Source organism: Gambusia affinis, linkage group LG21 (genome assembly GCF_019740435.1).
Source record: "Gambusia affinis linkage group LG21, SWU_Gaff_1.0, whole genome shotgun sequence".
In the NCBI taxonomy this organism is placed as follows: domain Eukaryota; kingdom Metazoa; phylum Chordata; class Actinopteri; order Cyprinodontiformes; family Poeciliidae; genus Gambusia; species Gambusia affinis.
This window is the reverse complement of record NC_057888.1, coordinates 3,574,537-3,591,836: the sequence shown is the minus strand read 5'-3', so window position 1 is coordinate 3,591,836 and position 17,300 is coordinate 3,574,537. Positions and strand designations below refer to the sequence as shown.

General features: G+C 37.3%; 1 protein-coding gene across 2 annotated transcripts in view; it reads right to left on the bottom strand.

The window, feature by feature from the left end:
* Nucleotides 1-17,300, bottom strand: part of LOC122824190 (cadherin-12-like) — a 147,498-nt gene that overhangs the window by 41,807 nt on the left and 88,391 nt on the right. The window contains exons 5-6 of one of the 2 annotated variants that reach the window (XM_044104486.1): nt 12,351-12,518; nt 8,242-8,429 (exon numbers count right to left, since the gene is read on the bottom strand). In XM_044104486.1, coding sequence (XP_043960421.1) covers nt 8,242-8,429; nt 12,351-12,518 — 356 coding nt within the window. The remainder of the gene's footprint in view (nt 1-8,241; nt 8,430-12,350; nt 12,519-17,300) is intronic. The other variant, XM_044104487.1, reaches the window with a different exon arrangement.

Sequence of the window (17,300 nt, the reverse complement as noted above, 5' to 3'; positions counted from 1 at the left end):
AAGTCTGAAGTCTGGATGTTAAAATGAAGAAAGGAAATGAACGATACTTCATGCCATAACAAAAGTTAGTGCTGATTTATATTGTTTAGAGTTCAGTTTTGTAGGACACCTAATCTACTCCCAACTAATCAAGTTTAGTCTGTGTGCATAAAGAAAGGACTGTAATGAAAAATGAAAAAAAATCTGTTAACAAAGTCACAATATATGTATCTGATAATAAAATTTTCCGACACAGAAATCATGGCTATCTGTAGTCAAACGTTATGAGGTAGCATATGCTGCTAAATGAATTATTACATTCATTTAGCATTTATGCTAGATAAATGCTAAATGAATGTAATAATTACTGCAAAGTGAATAAAAACCATTCTAAAGGTTGATGTTTTTTACATGTTTTATAATATTTTCTGTCTTGTTTGCACAGCCAGAGATTAATGCTCTTTTGGGGCATTAATGTGGAAACGTCCTGGACTAGAATACTGTCAGCAGAAAGTTTGAGAAAAAGTTAACCGTTAGTGTAAGTGCTGGGAAATAGAACCATCAGTCGACCTTGATCTGGATGGCAGGATCTTCCTTCTTGTAGCAATCCTAAAAAGTTGAGCTCTTTAAAAAATATTATTTCCACTGTCAAGCAAAGAGCTGGAAACATTATGAATTGAGACTGTTTGTCTGCTAAGTGTTCAAATGAGTTAAAACTTGGAGGAGAACTTCTTTCTTTCAGCCAGGAGTCGTAGGACGGGTCATAAAGGAATCTCCCGGTACGACAAAGATACCACACAGCACTAAGGCAATAAAGCAGCAGCCAGTTTATGTTTTCTCTGTTTTTTCTCTGTGTCTCTATAGAAACTGCATCTGGTCTGCCGTTCTGGTTGGCTCTGCTACCTTACAACAGGGAAGCATCGGCTGAAATAACACTGCCAACTAAACATTCTTCTCTCCTTCTATTTACTTTTTACTTTTTACTAACTCCTGTATTAGTTTTTCTGTTTCTTTGATATGAATCTGCTCAGCCTGGCAGATGGCTGCCTGTACCGAGCCAGGTTCCGGTTCTGCTGTTAAAGGGGAGGTTTTTCCTCTCCACTGTCGCTACATGCAAAGTCAATGACACAATGGTCAATTGTCTACTGTCAATATGTCCAGAAGGAGTGAATGCTGTAAGTCAGTGATTCAATACAATCTGCAGGTTTCCTTACAAACCTTTTAAATTAATTTCAATAATAAACTGATATTATTGAACTGTTTGATATACAGAATCAACTGGAATGTTTGAGTGACTGAATTAAAGTGAATTTTCTTCTAAAGGTCCTCAAGACGATATTCAATTTGAATTGGTGCTATAAAAAAAACAAAACAAAAAAAAACATTCAAGTCAGAGACCGATTTATCCCATCTTCAAATTCCCAATCCTTAAGAAATAGAAGAGTTTGAAGCTTTGAGCTGTCATGAACCATGCAGAAAACCTGAAAATGAGACTTTTCATAAAGAAAAGTGTCCTGAAGTGTCAGTGCTGGTGACAAATACAGGAAGTCTCTTGCTAGCAAAGGTGTCTTGGCTTGTTTTTCTGGTGATTCAAGTATTTTTTTTCACTTAGTTTTAAGCAAATGAGATACATTATTTGTTTCTGGATGATGGTGGTTTTCCATCTCTACACAACGAGAGAAGCCATATAAATTGGGAACCATTTAAATCGTCAAAACTACCGTAATTTCCGGACTATAAGCCGCGACTTTTGTCTCACGCTTTCGACCCTGCGGCTTATACAACGATGCGGCTTATTTATGAATTTTTTCTAACGGCCAGTAGGGGCGCTGGAGCAGAAAAGGTAAGCGTGAGACAGCTGGAATATATCTGTAGAGGAAGACTAATGTAACATCGTGCTTTGTGCATGAATAAAATGAGCTTGAACAGACCCTCATCATGGAGAATGCAAGAAGAAATGCATATGATGCAACTTTCAAGTTAAAAGCAGTCGAGCCGATAAAGAAGGAAACAGACACTGAGGAAGAAGATTTCCATGGTTTCAGTGCACAGGAGGAAGAGGATGACGGCTCTCCGTGACTTTTAACCGTATGTTATCTAAACCAGCCCTGTTAGTGCTGTTTTGCTATATTGCTGCTGTTCAGAAAGAAAAGCTACGGCTAAAAGCTACAGTTTAAAGTTTTTAAAACTTTTAAAACACTTTCTGTGTACCGTCTTTCTTTGTAAATATCTCATGTTTCAATGTAGGCACATGCGGCTTATACACCGGTGCGGCTTATGTATGTACAAAATGTGTTTCCTTTAAAAATGTAGGGGGTGAGGCTTATAATCAGGTGCGCTCTATAGTCCGGAAATTACGGTACTTTAAATGTTCAATTACTGGAAAAAACTAAATCATAAAATGTATTTTTGTCTCATTCTGGTGATAACATCTTACTACACTTGAACTAACACAAAACTAACTTATCAGTAACTTTTTATCATAATGTTGGAGCTTCTTTAAATTGAATAATTCCTTAATATTGATGAAAATATTCTAATTTTAAGTGGAATAATCTGTGAGTAGAACAAAGCTGTTTTGGTCCATTGGCAGATTATTTCACTGAGTTAGTTTTTTTTCTTAATTCAAGTACACCAAGATATTTGCACTAGAAACTAGACCAAATATTCTTGATCATATTTTGTGCTTTCCCTTGGAAACAATAACATTTCTATAAGGTTTTGGAAATAATTCCACAACTGTGTGATACCAAACTGCAGCCCCAATCCAGAAAGCATTTCCAGCAGATAAAAGAATTAATATCAAGAAGGAAACTGTCTCATCCTCGCACAAAAGCATTTCTTACAAAACTCTTCTCTCACTGACATTTACATTTTATTTCCTTCGCCATATCACACAGATTGTTTGGGGCTTTTGCATTATGCAAACGTGGCATTCCTTTGCCGTTCTTTATTCTTCCGAATCTCAATACCTCTGACAACAAATGGCATTTAAGCTCACCACAGGGGTCTGCTGCATCTTGCCAAAGGGAAACGTAGAGAACAGAGCAGGAAGGTATCAGCGAGCGAGGTTCTTATGTTAGCCGAGTCAGACCGCGAGCAACACCGTCGGCAGGTAAAAGCTTACATTAGTGGATGTTTCACTTTGCAGCTTCATGTGTGGGCAGCTGTCTCTTCAACACGTGTGTGTTACACGTTTTGCAAGAGAAACATAGCACATTTTGGAATAAGGTAAAACTTTGTAATGATGTAAAGTATACTAGGGCCATTGTAGAAAAAAAATGCAAACGTAGTACGAAATTTCCATCAAAAACTCAAAAAGTTTTTGATTAATTTCAGACATTTCCAGAAAAAAAACGTGGAAATTTCTGAGTTTGAAAAGTCAAAATTAGCAAGAAAAAAAACTCCAAAATGTTTAGATTAATCAGAAAAGAAACTTAAAAAAATATAAATTAAAAAGTTTAAAATTTGTGAGAAAAAAATAAGAGATTGTCTGAAATTTTTTAGAAAAAACTGGGAAATTTGTGAGTATCAAAAAAGTCCAGCTTTTTTGACTTTTTCAAGCTTTTTCTAGAAAATTTCCGACATTAATCAAATTTTTTTTTTTTGGTAGCAAACTTTTGACCTTTAGGGCTCCGAGATTTCCACGTTCTTTTCTTTATAAAATTTCAACTTTTCTGAGTTAGTTGGTGGAAATGTATTCCTTTTCTTGTTTTGTTTTTGGTCATAATAAGCCGTCGTATATAAGTCTACTTGTACCACAGACTCTGATAGCTAAGGCATATAATCTAAGTAAATGAAACAGTTTGTAAGTTATTAAGCAGAATTTTTCTTCCCTGTTTAAAGCTGCAAACAAAAGCAGTCGGAGCGAGTTCACTGAGTCTGAATCTCTGAGTAATGACAGGTTTAATTCTGATTATTGTGGCAAAACAGTCACGTAATCAGGCACAGGTTCATTTCCTTCATTCATACCTCTATTAATGCCCCTTTTGCTGATGCTTGCTATTATTCTAAGAGTAGGTGTATCTTGGCCCCTGAAACACTAATGAGACTTTGTTGAGGCTCTTGTTTTATTCTCTTTTCATGCAACTCTCATAAATGCACATTACCCACCCACTGTCATTAAGCTGGAAGCTTTAAGCGCCTAAAGTGAACTAACATCATCATGTCCTCGCCTTCTGCGGCCATGCCTGTGGGAAAAGCAGGATATTAATTTTATTAATGTGTTTGGACATGATTGATCTGTAAGATTTTAACACCCTGAGGAGATGGGGTCATGCCAGACCAAGGCCACATACACAAATGAGAAGATACTTTCTTAATGGGCAGACTTTTATGAAGCAGAAAGTCCTGACCACGTTATGAGAGCTGACATAAAGACTGATGAAGGATTTGACGTCTGCTTTTGCTGTAAAGCAGAACTGAAGTTCAGACTGACTGATAAAGTCATCTCAAGAGCTACTGTTCCAGTCTGAAGGACAATCACGCTTCTGGAGATAATCTACTTAAATTTGGGGTTTAAAAGGTTAATTTAAATTGATATATTTCTATTTGAAATGATAATATTATGTAACTTAAATGTTTGCAATAAATATGCCATGGTTGCAACATTTTGCAGTCATGATGAATTTATATAAATCCACTTATTACTTATTTTATTTGAATAAAAGTTTTCAGCAAGTTGCAGATGCTTTTTGTTGCCCTCAACAAACTCATATTTCCTCCAGTCTGCAAACAACAGAGTACAGATCATTAGAACAGAGTAAATTTGGATCCTGAAGTTGTAAGTTTTGGATGCACCGGTTCTTTTGCGTATTTCCTGGTTGGCAAAAAATACGTGTTTGTTTACATTTCATGAAGGAAGTTGAACCCAGTGACTTCTTCAGAGGTTTTCTTGTCATTTCCTTCAGTGGTTCTTAGTGCAGCGCCCTCACAGGAGAGGAGGGGAACAGGTTTTTAAACGATTTGGTTTGTCTGACGCAGTGCAGCATGAAAGAGACCTGCAGCAGCTGCACGTTGCAAATGCTACAAAAGTTGCAATTTTGGTCCCCAATCAAACCGAGTCTGCTGGTCAATCAGGTGTGAACTGGAGAATGAGCCCAAAACACTCATCTTAGTTGTTTTGGAATGGATCAAACAGGCTGATAATACGTGTCCTGTTGAGACAGTTAAATATCCCTGGATTCACCTGTTCACATATTATTCTGTGGAATAAAACGTAACATTTTTCATGGAAAATGTGACTTTTTTAAAATTACTTTGTCAAGATATCTGAAATGTTGGAAGGAAAATACAGCTTGGGAAGCTGAATATATATATATATATATATATATATATATATATATATATATATATATATATATATATATATATATATATATATATATAATGCATAAAATATAATTCTTAATGTACTTCGAATGAACATTTATGATTTAAATAATCCTAAAGTGAAAAAATATGCAAACATATTTTCAAAAACAGTAATTGATTTCATGTCAAATCTTCTTACAGTGTAGAGCTTTTGAGCAGATTGGGACTCATCTCATTGGCTCCAGCACCATATTTCTCACTCTAATTTTAGTTTTAGGCTCTAATGTCTTTTTTTTTTTTCCATTCACCTCTGGCAGTTGCGGATCTCCTTTGAAAATGAGATGATATATCTCTAAGGGTTTATCCTGGGAGCAATACATTTCTCTAATGTATCACACTCTTTTATGCCACTTGCCATTTTCTAAAGAGATATTATGACTCTAAAAATGCTTTATGTGGTAAAAGTAGTTGGTATTAAATGAGATACTTTTGAGAGGAGGTCACAGTGCTGTGGGTGTATTAATCCATCAGAACATATGGCAAAGCAAATGAGCCCTGACATGCTAAGTGAATGCTTTAGATAGCTCAGGCGCTCAGAAAGACTTATGTCATCGCTTTGAGATGCGCTTCACCGCTTGGACAGCAGCAACTCGACATCAAATGAGGTACAGATCACAGGCTCTGACCCAACATCTGCCTCTACGTCTTTTAAAGAAGAAAATATATATTTTAGGTAAAACAAGGCAGAAAAAGGGTGAGTCACATTATTAGAAGTCTAACAAATGGGTGAGTCTTTGACTCTGGGAAGTGCAAAAAACCAAACTTCCCCTTCATGCTCTCTCTCCCTCCCCCTAGTGACTGGGAATTGCTGTTTATTTTTAAACCTCCCCGCTTGTGAGACATTCTGTATGTGCTTGCATCCCACCTCTTCCATTTCCTGTCAGGTATGATAGCTCTTCTATTTTTAAAAAAGTCTCGCGAGCGGGGCAGGGCTTCGATGCTTCATACTGTATGTTTCTCTTTCTCTGCTGATCTGTCGAAGCACAAAGTTTTTGGACAGGATTTAGACAGCCTCTCACACTTGAAAGAAATGCCAGAGTTCAAATGCAGCACTCAACCACCGGCGTCTCCTCAGAAGTTCAGCGCTTTCCTGAGTGATGACTCTGCGCCGCACTAAAAGAGCGTGCAAAAAAAAATGAATTCAATGTTAAGGACGCAAATAAGTACCTTCCACTCCAGCCAAGAACAAACAGTGTAAAAATAATCTATTGCTAATATATAAATTTGTTATTATGCTATTTACAATATGAATTTTCAGTTACTTTCTTTAGATGTAAAAATACATTTAGCAGGAGTGAACAGATGCTGCTTTATCTCACCAGTAAAACATTTTCTGCAGGTAATTTACCACATAAGGAGGTGACTCTTAGTATGTTTTGTTTCTTAGTATGTATGTCCTTCAATAAATTTGGGAGAAAAAAGATAAACAGTACTGTGGGTGTTAGCTTGTGCTGCATTACCCAGACTGGTTTCCACTGTGTATAAATGCATATTAAGGTCTATTTGGCATCGGATATTGATTCAGATTTATGCAATCGGTCCCTAATCTCTATAAATACCAGGGGTTCACTGCATATCTGACATAAATGCCTAATCCTTTGAAAATGATACAATTGAAAACTGTAAGCACTGATAATAGAGAAAGTCACCATTTGATCTCACAGGCTTACACATGAGCTGAGCAGAGGCCTGTAATGTTAAGACATCAACCAACAAGACATCACTGTATTGTTTCTTTGACAACAAACTGCTATTTGTCACCTCCTTTAATCTAATTCACGTCATACATGAAACATAATCTAAAACAAATCACTAGATTGGCTTGTTTGGTCCCAAAGGTGAAAAACAAGAAACAGTTTGACAGTTCACCTGTAGAGCGACTCTTCAGCTCATTTTCCAAGTTGTTCATAGACCAGAAGTAATATATATATTTGCTCTGACAAGTTCTGGGTCTGCTGCTGAGTCATCTCCTACTGGAACATGCTTGAAAAATCGGCAGAGGGATTATTTAAACCACCACAACTGATTTCTTTCAATGCAGAAAAGTAATTGTTCTCTGAGCTCACATTATTGCAGAATAGGTCCCAATCCTCCATCCTACCACCAACTTATCAACAAGACACCAATAAACTGAAATTATGCATCGACTTACAACCAAGAAAGAAAATGCATCACAACATCAAAACATGTAATAACAGAGTGAGTGAAAAGTGGAAGTAGTAGGGTTGCAAGTTTTCGATTAATGAGTTAATCTTACGTTTATTGATTATATCAACTGATTAACTATTAATCCATAAGCATCCATGTTCCCTTGTACCTCTTAGGTTAGCTCAATACAAACGTAAAAATGAAATGAATATAACATATGATAGTCTTACTTCCCCATGAATAAAGAGATATTTATATTGTAGTACCATACATTGGTTTTTAAGTAAAATGTTAAAACTCTGACAGCCCTCAAAATTAACCGTGCTCTTTGGATTCATGATTTTTATCCACATTTTTACTACATTTCTGCATCGTCCCCTCTGCTATTCTGTCGTAGCATCCTCACCATCATGCAAAACATCAATCATTTTTGAATAAGAAGTTGATGTTGCTCCATTAAGGTGATCATTTAAGATGTTTATAGAGTGTTGATATTTCAAAACAGAACCACATGAAGCGCATCCACATCAGAGTCTGAGCCATTTCTTTCCCGTTCTAGTAAGGCCCCGCCATCCTTGTTTCTGTATTATCTGGCTCCATTTAAGGATGACCAGCGTCACCCCCTACTAGATGGCAGCTAAACTACACCATTGAAAGAAGGTCTAGGCGAGCATTATTAGTTAATCAATTGGAACTCAATTAATCAGCAATTAATCATAAGTGGATTAATAGTTAGTGTACCCTTTTGAGAATGATCATCCCCTCTTGGTTGTGCTCATTGGTTGTGATGTCAAACATGGCGCCTCCATCGCCGGGAACGATGGTGTACTCTACTTCAGCGTTCCTCCCAATGTCCAAGTCGTGGGCCTTTATTCTGCCGACGGCGGACCCCATTGCAGAGGATTCAGGAACTCTCAGGTGGAAGAAACCTGTCCGAGAAAATGAGAGCAGAGACGGGTTTATCACCTGACATCAAAAGGAAACAGCAAACTCCTCACATCACTACTTCTATGGTTATTCCCTAACTCTCCAAAGGAAGTCTAAAAGTATTTACCCATAAGCAAAGGAGCTGTGATTCTCTCTGTTTGATGTCAAGCCTTTACTTTTTCCATGGCATTATTGGAGTTTCATTGAAATAGCCTGAAACAAACCAGTAAGACCAAACTAAAACAGCATATCCCAGGTTTTTTTTATTTTTTATCCACGGACGGGCAAACAGCTGACTGACTGATTATCGCTTACACCTGAAGTGGAAGGAAATTAATCATTTCTATGCCTCACTTCACTCTCTGAGATCTACTTAAAGATTAGTTTCTGTCTGAACTGACAACGTCTGGGTTGCATTTCACGTCTGACACCCTTACGGGCTGAGATCATGAAACAGGTGCGAGTCATTCAGAGTCCATAACTGCATGTACGATCTGGGAAACAACACAGCTAAAATGTCCTTGTTCTTTTCTCTGTTTGGACATTTATGTAGAAATGATTAACTTCAACACATTGGAGACTTTTTTTTGATTATTGAATGAAATTCTATAAGTAATTCAAATTGCTTCCCTTTGAAAGGCTAAGCAAGTTCCCTTTTTTCTGTCCTTGCACATTTTTAAATTGAATTCAGAAAAAATTCCAAACATGCTTCACTTTTGAGATAACAACAAAAAAAAAAAAACAGCCTAGGGCGCTTCAAGAAAATCTGATTATCTTTCTGTTTGAATTTGATTACTTTGGCCTTTATTTGACAAAATAAACTCCAACTCCATCTTGGTGTGAATTCATCATGTGAGACAGGATTAAAGAAAAGAATGTTTTTCGCTGGTGGCAAATAAATAAAGCCTTTGTAAAACAAGGTTAAATACACAATTTTGGTCTGTACGTAAAAATTTTTTAAAATCATTGCCACAACACAAAGTTTTTGCAAAAAGGATCAAAGCAATAGATCTCAAAGCAAAACAGTCTTTTTCAGTTTTCATGGTGTACTGTCTGATTGATCAACTTTTATCTGTGGTTCCGGTGTGTAGTTGACCCAAAAGTTCACTCCATGAGTTGAATCGCTCCAGCAATCTGAGATAAAATACCAGCCCTGGCTGTTTCTCAAAAAAATGTTTAGGAATTCATCACATCTCAATGCCTTATGCTTAATTAGCACCTTTAATTTCATTCTAACAGTTAATATCTTTCAATCACACAGAGCGGCATTCACAGATGTTTATTTTTTTCCATAGATTTTCAATATAGTGTTTGAGGATTTGATTGTAGAGTTTTTCTACTCTCAGCTGATGTTCACAAATCAACCTTATGTATGAGAATTAGTCTTACTGACGGATAAGGGAGCATTGATGTGACCAATCTACATTGTCCCTTTTAAATAAAATGAAAGCTATTGGTGCAAACAGGATGCAGTTGACATTTTCTTATGCTTTTTCCAGCCTAATCAGATCCTGGACATTGTTTGGCTCCATGGAAAGGAAAATAGCCAAAAATGTGACGTTTGTGGTTTATTAGGCCAAAGGTTGACTTGGTTAGATCATTCGATCAACTTTAACACATTTAAACATCAACAGACACCTTTATGTTGGTTTTATGATGTGGAATGGTGCTACTTCTGAGTCAGCAGAGCAGCCCCATCCCACCACACTAACACCAACACGTTTGATGGCATATTTTTTATTTTCTGAAATGCTGTAATAGATATGTGTAAGACACAACTGAAGTTGTTTCATTAAGATTTAAAAGTGCTAAGATGCTTCCTGGTTACTGGTGATTTTTGTTTGGAAACCTGATTATGAATGTTTTTAAGTGAAGCCTGAGCTGCTCTGTTGGCTTTTCTGTGACTTTCAAGTCATTGACACAGTTAGCAATGTTTACACAGCAGGAAAAATCCAAACCAAACTCTCCATTTTTGCTCAGTACTCCACTAAAAGCCGTTGCTATTTGTTGTACTTTCTTTTTTATTAGCTTCCTTCATGTTGTTATGATCTTGTGACAACGCCGTTCATTCCCATTGCTGAACTGTAAAATGTATCTGTTATCTATCTGGGCTGCTTTGCTATGTCAACCTTCTTCTTGTGTGCATGCGGGTTGCTTTGTGGTGGTAAACCGTTTGCACCAAAGTTTCATTGCAGGCAGGTGTGTTAGTTGTAAGAATGACAGCGTAAAAATATTGTACTTTAGTAAAAGATTGGAAATGAGCATGAGAACGTGCTGTCTGAACGTAGCCTTTGTTGCACAGGTGCAAAGAGTGATTATTTATAGTTTATACATTTCTGAATACTGGCTCTCAGATGGCACCATGTTATTTATTTCTATCTTCTAATGTACCTGTTATTGTCAGACAGCTTCTATTTAAATAAAATCACAATTGTCCAGATTTGGCAGTAATCGGGCTGGGATGTGGCGAATAAAATTTAACTCAGCTTTCCAAAAAATGCTATTAGTCACAGTTCATTTGTCAGTTAACAAAGGGGGCAATTACTTTTTCACGGTAGACCAAATTAGTTTGGAGTATTTTCTCTGTAATAAATGAAACAGCTATTTAAAAACTAAATTCTGTATTTAGTCTGTCTCATATCAAAACTATAACATTATGTTTGTCAAAGAAAAAGAGCGAACATAGAGAAAATGTGTAAGAGGGAAAATCAGGAATGTCACGGGATAATGCACACAATCTCCAATGGTAATTTTTTTCTTCTCATTCCTTAAAACCTGAATGCCCTTTGTAGCGGTGAGCAGTGGGAGACAAAAGAGGATAGGATGGGGCAGAGGAGCGGGGATGCTGGGCCCAAGCCTCAGTGCTGTGACAGCATTATGGAAATATCATCTTTTCCTAGCAGCCAGAAGAGCTTGACCGTCTGACTGGCTGTATTTACATTCAGGGCAGAGCGCTCAGTGTCACCTCAAAGCACACAAAGAAGCCGCATCAATACGGAGGAGTATCTTTTGCTTTCTATTCTTGCTCCCCTGCTGCTTCTATCAAGAATATAATTAGCATACACTTTAATACATGTGCTTCAAAGTATGCAGGGAAGCAGACGTTTTGGTTTGCCTTATGTTATTTTAAACGTTGGGTCGCCGCATGATTTAGTAAACGCTACAATCGAGGTAATCTGGTTTAGCAGCAGCTTACGGGAACAAAAATACAGAGTTTAAACACACTGACTGAATCCCTGACGCTGCAGCAACAAATCTCAAATCTGATCTAAATATAGACGGATGCCCACGAGCGAAATAACATCTACCCTGCTTTATTTGCCAGGAGTTGTAGCTGTAGATGCAATCACAACAAATAAACAGGCCACTGCTTACGACGGAGCATAATGACAAATAATGAAAAGCAATTATGAAGAGAAGTGATGATGAAAGCCTCCTGCCTTGCTGTAATTGTGGAGTGTTTGTTTTATTATGAAATCATCTGTGAACCTGGGTAAGGTCGCTGTGTTTCTACAAAACTTGCATTCATAGCAAAGTGTCAAAACATTGTCACATTACAAGTAACTTCGATGTATTTTTGAGGAAATTTATGTGACAGACTAAACTGAGCGTGTTTTGAAGTGGAAGGACATTTCTAGAAGGTTTTCAAGGTGATTTTAGAATAAAAGTCTGAAAAGTATACATCCGAGTTACCTGCGAAACACTTCAAAGAGCCGCTTTTTACTGCAATTCCACATACAGGAATGAGATTTACTGCTTTTTCTGGGATGTTTGCTGTGACTAAAAAGTATAAATCTAGTTACACTAGCAGATTATTTCACTTATAACAAGATTTTTCCCCTATATTACAAGTGAAATAATCTGTCAGTGGAACTCATGCTTTTTTTTTTTAATCAATATTAAGGTCTTCAGAGTACACTTACTTTTAGAGAACCTGGGTGGGTTATCGTTAACGTCGCTGAGCGTAATGTTGACAATGGTGGTCCCAGCCAGTCCTCCCAGTTGCCCGCCCATGTCCTTGGCCTGGATTAATACCTGGTACTCTTCTTTCATTTCCCTGTCCATATTGGGCAAAGCTGTCTTTATAACGCCTGGTGTGAGAGCAAGATTTATGAGAGTAGGAGGTAAAAGAGAAGGCAGACAAAGTGGGGAAAAAAAAAGAAAAAGGAGGTAGTGGGAAAGAGCAGTTGGGACATAAAAAGAGAAAGAAATCGAGGGTTATACACAAGGCAAGCAGAGAGGCGCTCAATTTACTTCAAAATGCACAATATATGGCCAGCAAAGAAGCTCACTCCTCCGCATGGAGCTGCAGAAGTATGAGGCCGAAAATGGAGGTCACCTTACAAACTGGAAACACTTGACATTCAATACGGAGCACTGGTGAAGCCATATAATGACTCACTGGAGGATCTGAGACCCTGAGATCAGAGAGGGTTTATACTGCAGATTAATAGTGGGGTCAATGGGAGGTTGGCAGGCTAAGGAGAAGCATGCAGCACAGGTTGGACTCAACTTCCTTTTTCCATTATTTCATCAATTACATAAAGATGCTCTTCCATTTGATCCACAGACCTCTGGGACGCTGATTGTTTTTGAGGTTTTTGCCATCGTTCTTTGTGGGACACACTCAGATTTGTTCATGTTGTTATAGTTTAGGTCTTAATTTGTATTTTGTTGTAATCTGTTGTTTGTTTAATTCGTTTTTAGTGTGTTTCACCTAAGTTAAAGACTTTTTAGTTTTTGTTAGTTATAGAAGTAGTTTTAGTTTTTTCATACTTTGCTTCAATTGTAGAATTCAGAAATCTCAAAGTATTGTATTGTGATTACTAAACACTGATCGGGTGATGAATACTCAATAGAAGATATATTTGTCAAAAAATATATTTTATTATTGTTGATCAACCAACTGTCTTGTGATTTCTCTTAACTTTTGCTGTCGAAGAATATGGATGACCGTAAACTACGTGTGGGGGGAATTAAAATCAGTTTCACATCCATTGGGATGGATTAGGTAGGGAATAAATTACTGTTTTTATTTATTTCACTTCACAAAATAGTTTTCTCCATTTCAGTTTTTGTTATTTCATTAGTTTTAGTTAACTACAACAACTTTGCGTCCCTTTGTTCACCTTTTACCTCCCAGCGTTTCTCCCTCCTCTTCTCCTGTGTGTTTGGAGATAGCGGCAGCCCCGGCAGGACAAACATTCGCTTTAACAGTTTCATTCTTTTTCTTCTACCATCAGTTTGAAATGTAATCACAGTAGGTGCTCTGCAAAGCTGTGGGATGAGTAGCGCGATCAGCAACAGATTCCACCTTATCTGGCTGTGTGATATGCATGATCCTATTTCCATATGCATTGAAATGCCCCAGATAGCAGAGGAACAGCAACACAGTTCTGCCGGTGCAAAGTTATTTCAGATTTAGAGCAGTCATGCTCCATATACCACATCCACCCCGAGCCCTTTTCACCTGCTTTTGACACAATTTATCAACAAATGAGTGAGAGAAATAAATTCTGTCAATGCAGAAACAAATGCTTTTGTTTTATTTTTCTTTTAGGGACCCAAGTTCGAACCATCAGCTGCAGAACGCTGGCAGCCCACAATCAGAGCATCGGGGATGCAGTAATTTCATGGCTTTACCTCTCGTTTTGATGCACTGCAGTGATATAATAGCATTCTGCCATCGCAACTGTACTTGAAAGACGCTGCATATTTATGAAGCTTTGTCTGACAGAGATCTGCAGTGTATTTTACATCTTCAGAATTATTGACACTGCTGGTAAAGATGAGGATAAGATCCTTTTTTATGCGGGTGTTCGTTCCGATTCGTTCCTGAGGGTTGACATGAGAGCAGGGGCGGTTCAAGACGGTTTGGTGTCCTGGGCCAACAGGCTCCATCCAATGTGAGGCATCATTTAGATCAGACACACACACATGTCTTTTAATATTCTATGTAGAAAAAAAAAAGTGAAAGAAACAAAAAACAATGCTGTAAACACTCAAAACAAGGCACAAACATACCGTATGCCATGCAGTTAAAAGTCTGCAAAAAATTACATAAAACTAAAGTTCATTACAAAATTATGTCTAGTTTGTTTGCCTTTTGATCAAGACAAAAATGTCTCTGCATAACTGTCAAGAAACATAAAAAAATGATTTAAGACAGTTTACACTATGACACTTCAAGAAACACAAATTAAATTGCAACATTCTAGAAAGTCTTTGTTAAATAATTACCTTTCAAACAAAATATAAGCTTCATATTTAACTGCACAATTGTTTGCCAGTGTAGCAGCTCATGCTGCTTTGGGCAGCTGTCCACTTAGCCCATTTAAATTTTTTTTTTATTAACAATGTTCTGGTATTCATCCACAAAATGGCCTTCTGCGTCACACATCCTCCACCCTACTTAACAGCTGGACTTTCTTTCTCCAGTATTTGTGATGTTTACACTCAGCTTGACATTATTTCAGATGATTAATAATTTAGTTAAGTGCAGAGTGAACTACATACATTACTGCTGCTGAAAGATGCATTTGCTGACATAAGGTTTTGGATTGGTCCACTCTTTTTACTTTTGCTGTATCTGCATGACAAACTTTAATGTTCCCAGGTAGCTGAGAGTTCTCTACGCTTTGTTTCTATGTCACTTTATATAGTTTCCCAACAGAACGTTGCATGTCGTGCACATAGTTCCACTCATGCATAGGAACGTACCAGATATTTACTGTATATGCAGATTCTGATGTTAAAGGCTGATCTGCTATTTAAACCTCTTCTTGTGAAATCCTAAAATACAGCATTTGTGAGCCAAATTATGTGTGCAGATTCAAAAGAAGTTCAGTGGGTAACGCTAAATTGATATTTTTATATCTATATTTGTTTCTCTGCTAGATAACAGAGCAAAGATCATGAAGCCCATTATAAATTATTAATAGTTTTATTTCATTGACTGGGTAAGAAGATGTTTGGTGGTTTAACAAGGATTTGGAAAAACATTTAACAGTAAAGAAATTGGATACTACATAATGATGTCCTAGACAGACTAAGAAGAACGGTTTGTGCTGATACTTTGGATGGGCACAAATAATTTGTCCATCTATTATTGGACAAATTTGTAGCAGGAAAAAGTGATGAGTCCTGCTACAAAGTAGCACCCATCACTTTGTAGCCGGACTTTGATGAGAAAAAATGAGCTTTAATCAGTCCTGGAGAGTATTGTACAGACTATGACAAAAGTTGGGTTACTCTGTGTTTTTCATGAAAACTGAAACTGGAGCTGTAGTTGTCGAGCTGACAGCAGAAGTAAAGGTTCATGACGGAATGAACTCTGATGTGGCACAAAAACATGAACTTCAGTCCACCTACAAACCTCGGCCTCATTTCGGTTGAAGTGAACTCTGGCGCAGTTTGACTGTGTGAATGCCAAGTGGACCAGAGACAGCTCCAAAAGCAGGAAGTGGACTACAGTGCAAGGCATTCTGGGTAAATTCAACCAAAATAAGCCTGAGAGTCCAGCACTAGCTGGAGAAATGGCCTGTGGTCTTCTTCCAAAGACATTAGAGAAATCCTACAACCACTAATATCTGACACTACTTCATTTTGTTTACATTTTGTGAAGAAATACGTTCATGTATTCTTCAGACGTTTTTGTGTTGTTTTCTTCAGTGGTTCTTGTTGCATCACCACCAGAGGCTAGGGTTGCAATTGAGCTGAATGCAACATCAAAAGCTTGGCTTAAACTGGACCAAAAGAGCAATGGTGCCATGTTGCTTTCTACTGCATTTGACTAAAAAATCATCAACCTTAATCTTGGCACAGAAAATTAGGACTTATTAATTATTGAAAGTCTAATTTTTACCCATAAGTGTGTGTCTATTGTGCCTAATCACATATGGAGAGTTAACTTTGACATGTTTTCTACTGGAATGCTATAAGATACAGTTTAAGAATCCATTTCCCTAATTACCTCTAAATCCTTCTCCTCGGGCTGAAGTAGATGATCTGCTTAACAGCTGAGACATCTAGGGAATTACTGTGCATTTTAAACAAGTCTGAAAAAACCCAGTGATAAGCTGTGAATGTTAGTATTAGCATGTTAATTTAGCGTTAGGTTTGTTGTAGCTTATGTTGCAATATGGTATGGCTTTAAGCCAATATGACAGATAGCATCTCTATATTAACTTTATGTACAACATTAATACTGGATGAAAAATCAGGATTTAACTTTTCCGCATTACTAAAATAATATACAGCTTTTCAGCTGACAAGTGAATGGTTGCAGTTTTAGGCAGTACATCTTGAAAAAGGCCAGATATTAAAAAGTTTGAAATGTGCAAAGAAAAAACATAGGAGATACTACAGAGTGAGATATTGGTAATAAAATGTGCCAGAAGTCCTTTACAGTTTAAATGATGCATTTGTGAGATTGCACATCTGGATATTTTCCAAAGTGTAAGTGTTAGGCTCTATTCCTGTACCAGAACGACATCCCTCGGGTGCAGACTCGTCATGAACACCTTGAACAGTGTCCAGAGTACACACCTGAGACAGTGAGGAAGAAGCTGCAACTTGGCTGCATCGAGTCTGGACCCGTGGGATAGCATGGCAAACCGTCATGCTGTGACATTGTTAGTTTTACTTGTCTTTCCAATATTTTTTTTGTTGTTGTAAATGAATCAAAAAGTTGCATTTTTATAGTTATTATTTGTCATTGTTTTGTTGATCTCAATCCTTGATACACAAAACTCATTTTTTATAAATTTTGAAATTTTTTAGCAGTAAAACAATATGGTTCATCTGCTTGTGTCCTTTCTTGCATTTGGGTCCAAGTATCAACCTTCCAATCAAGTACAGTTTTCCTCTCTGAA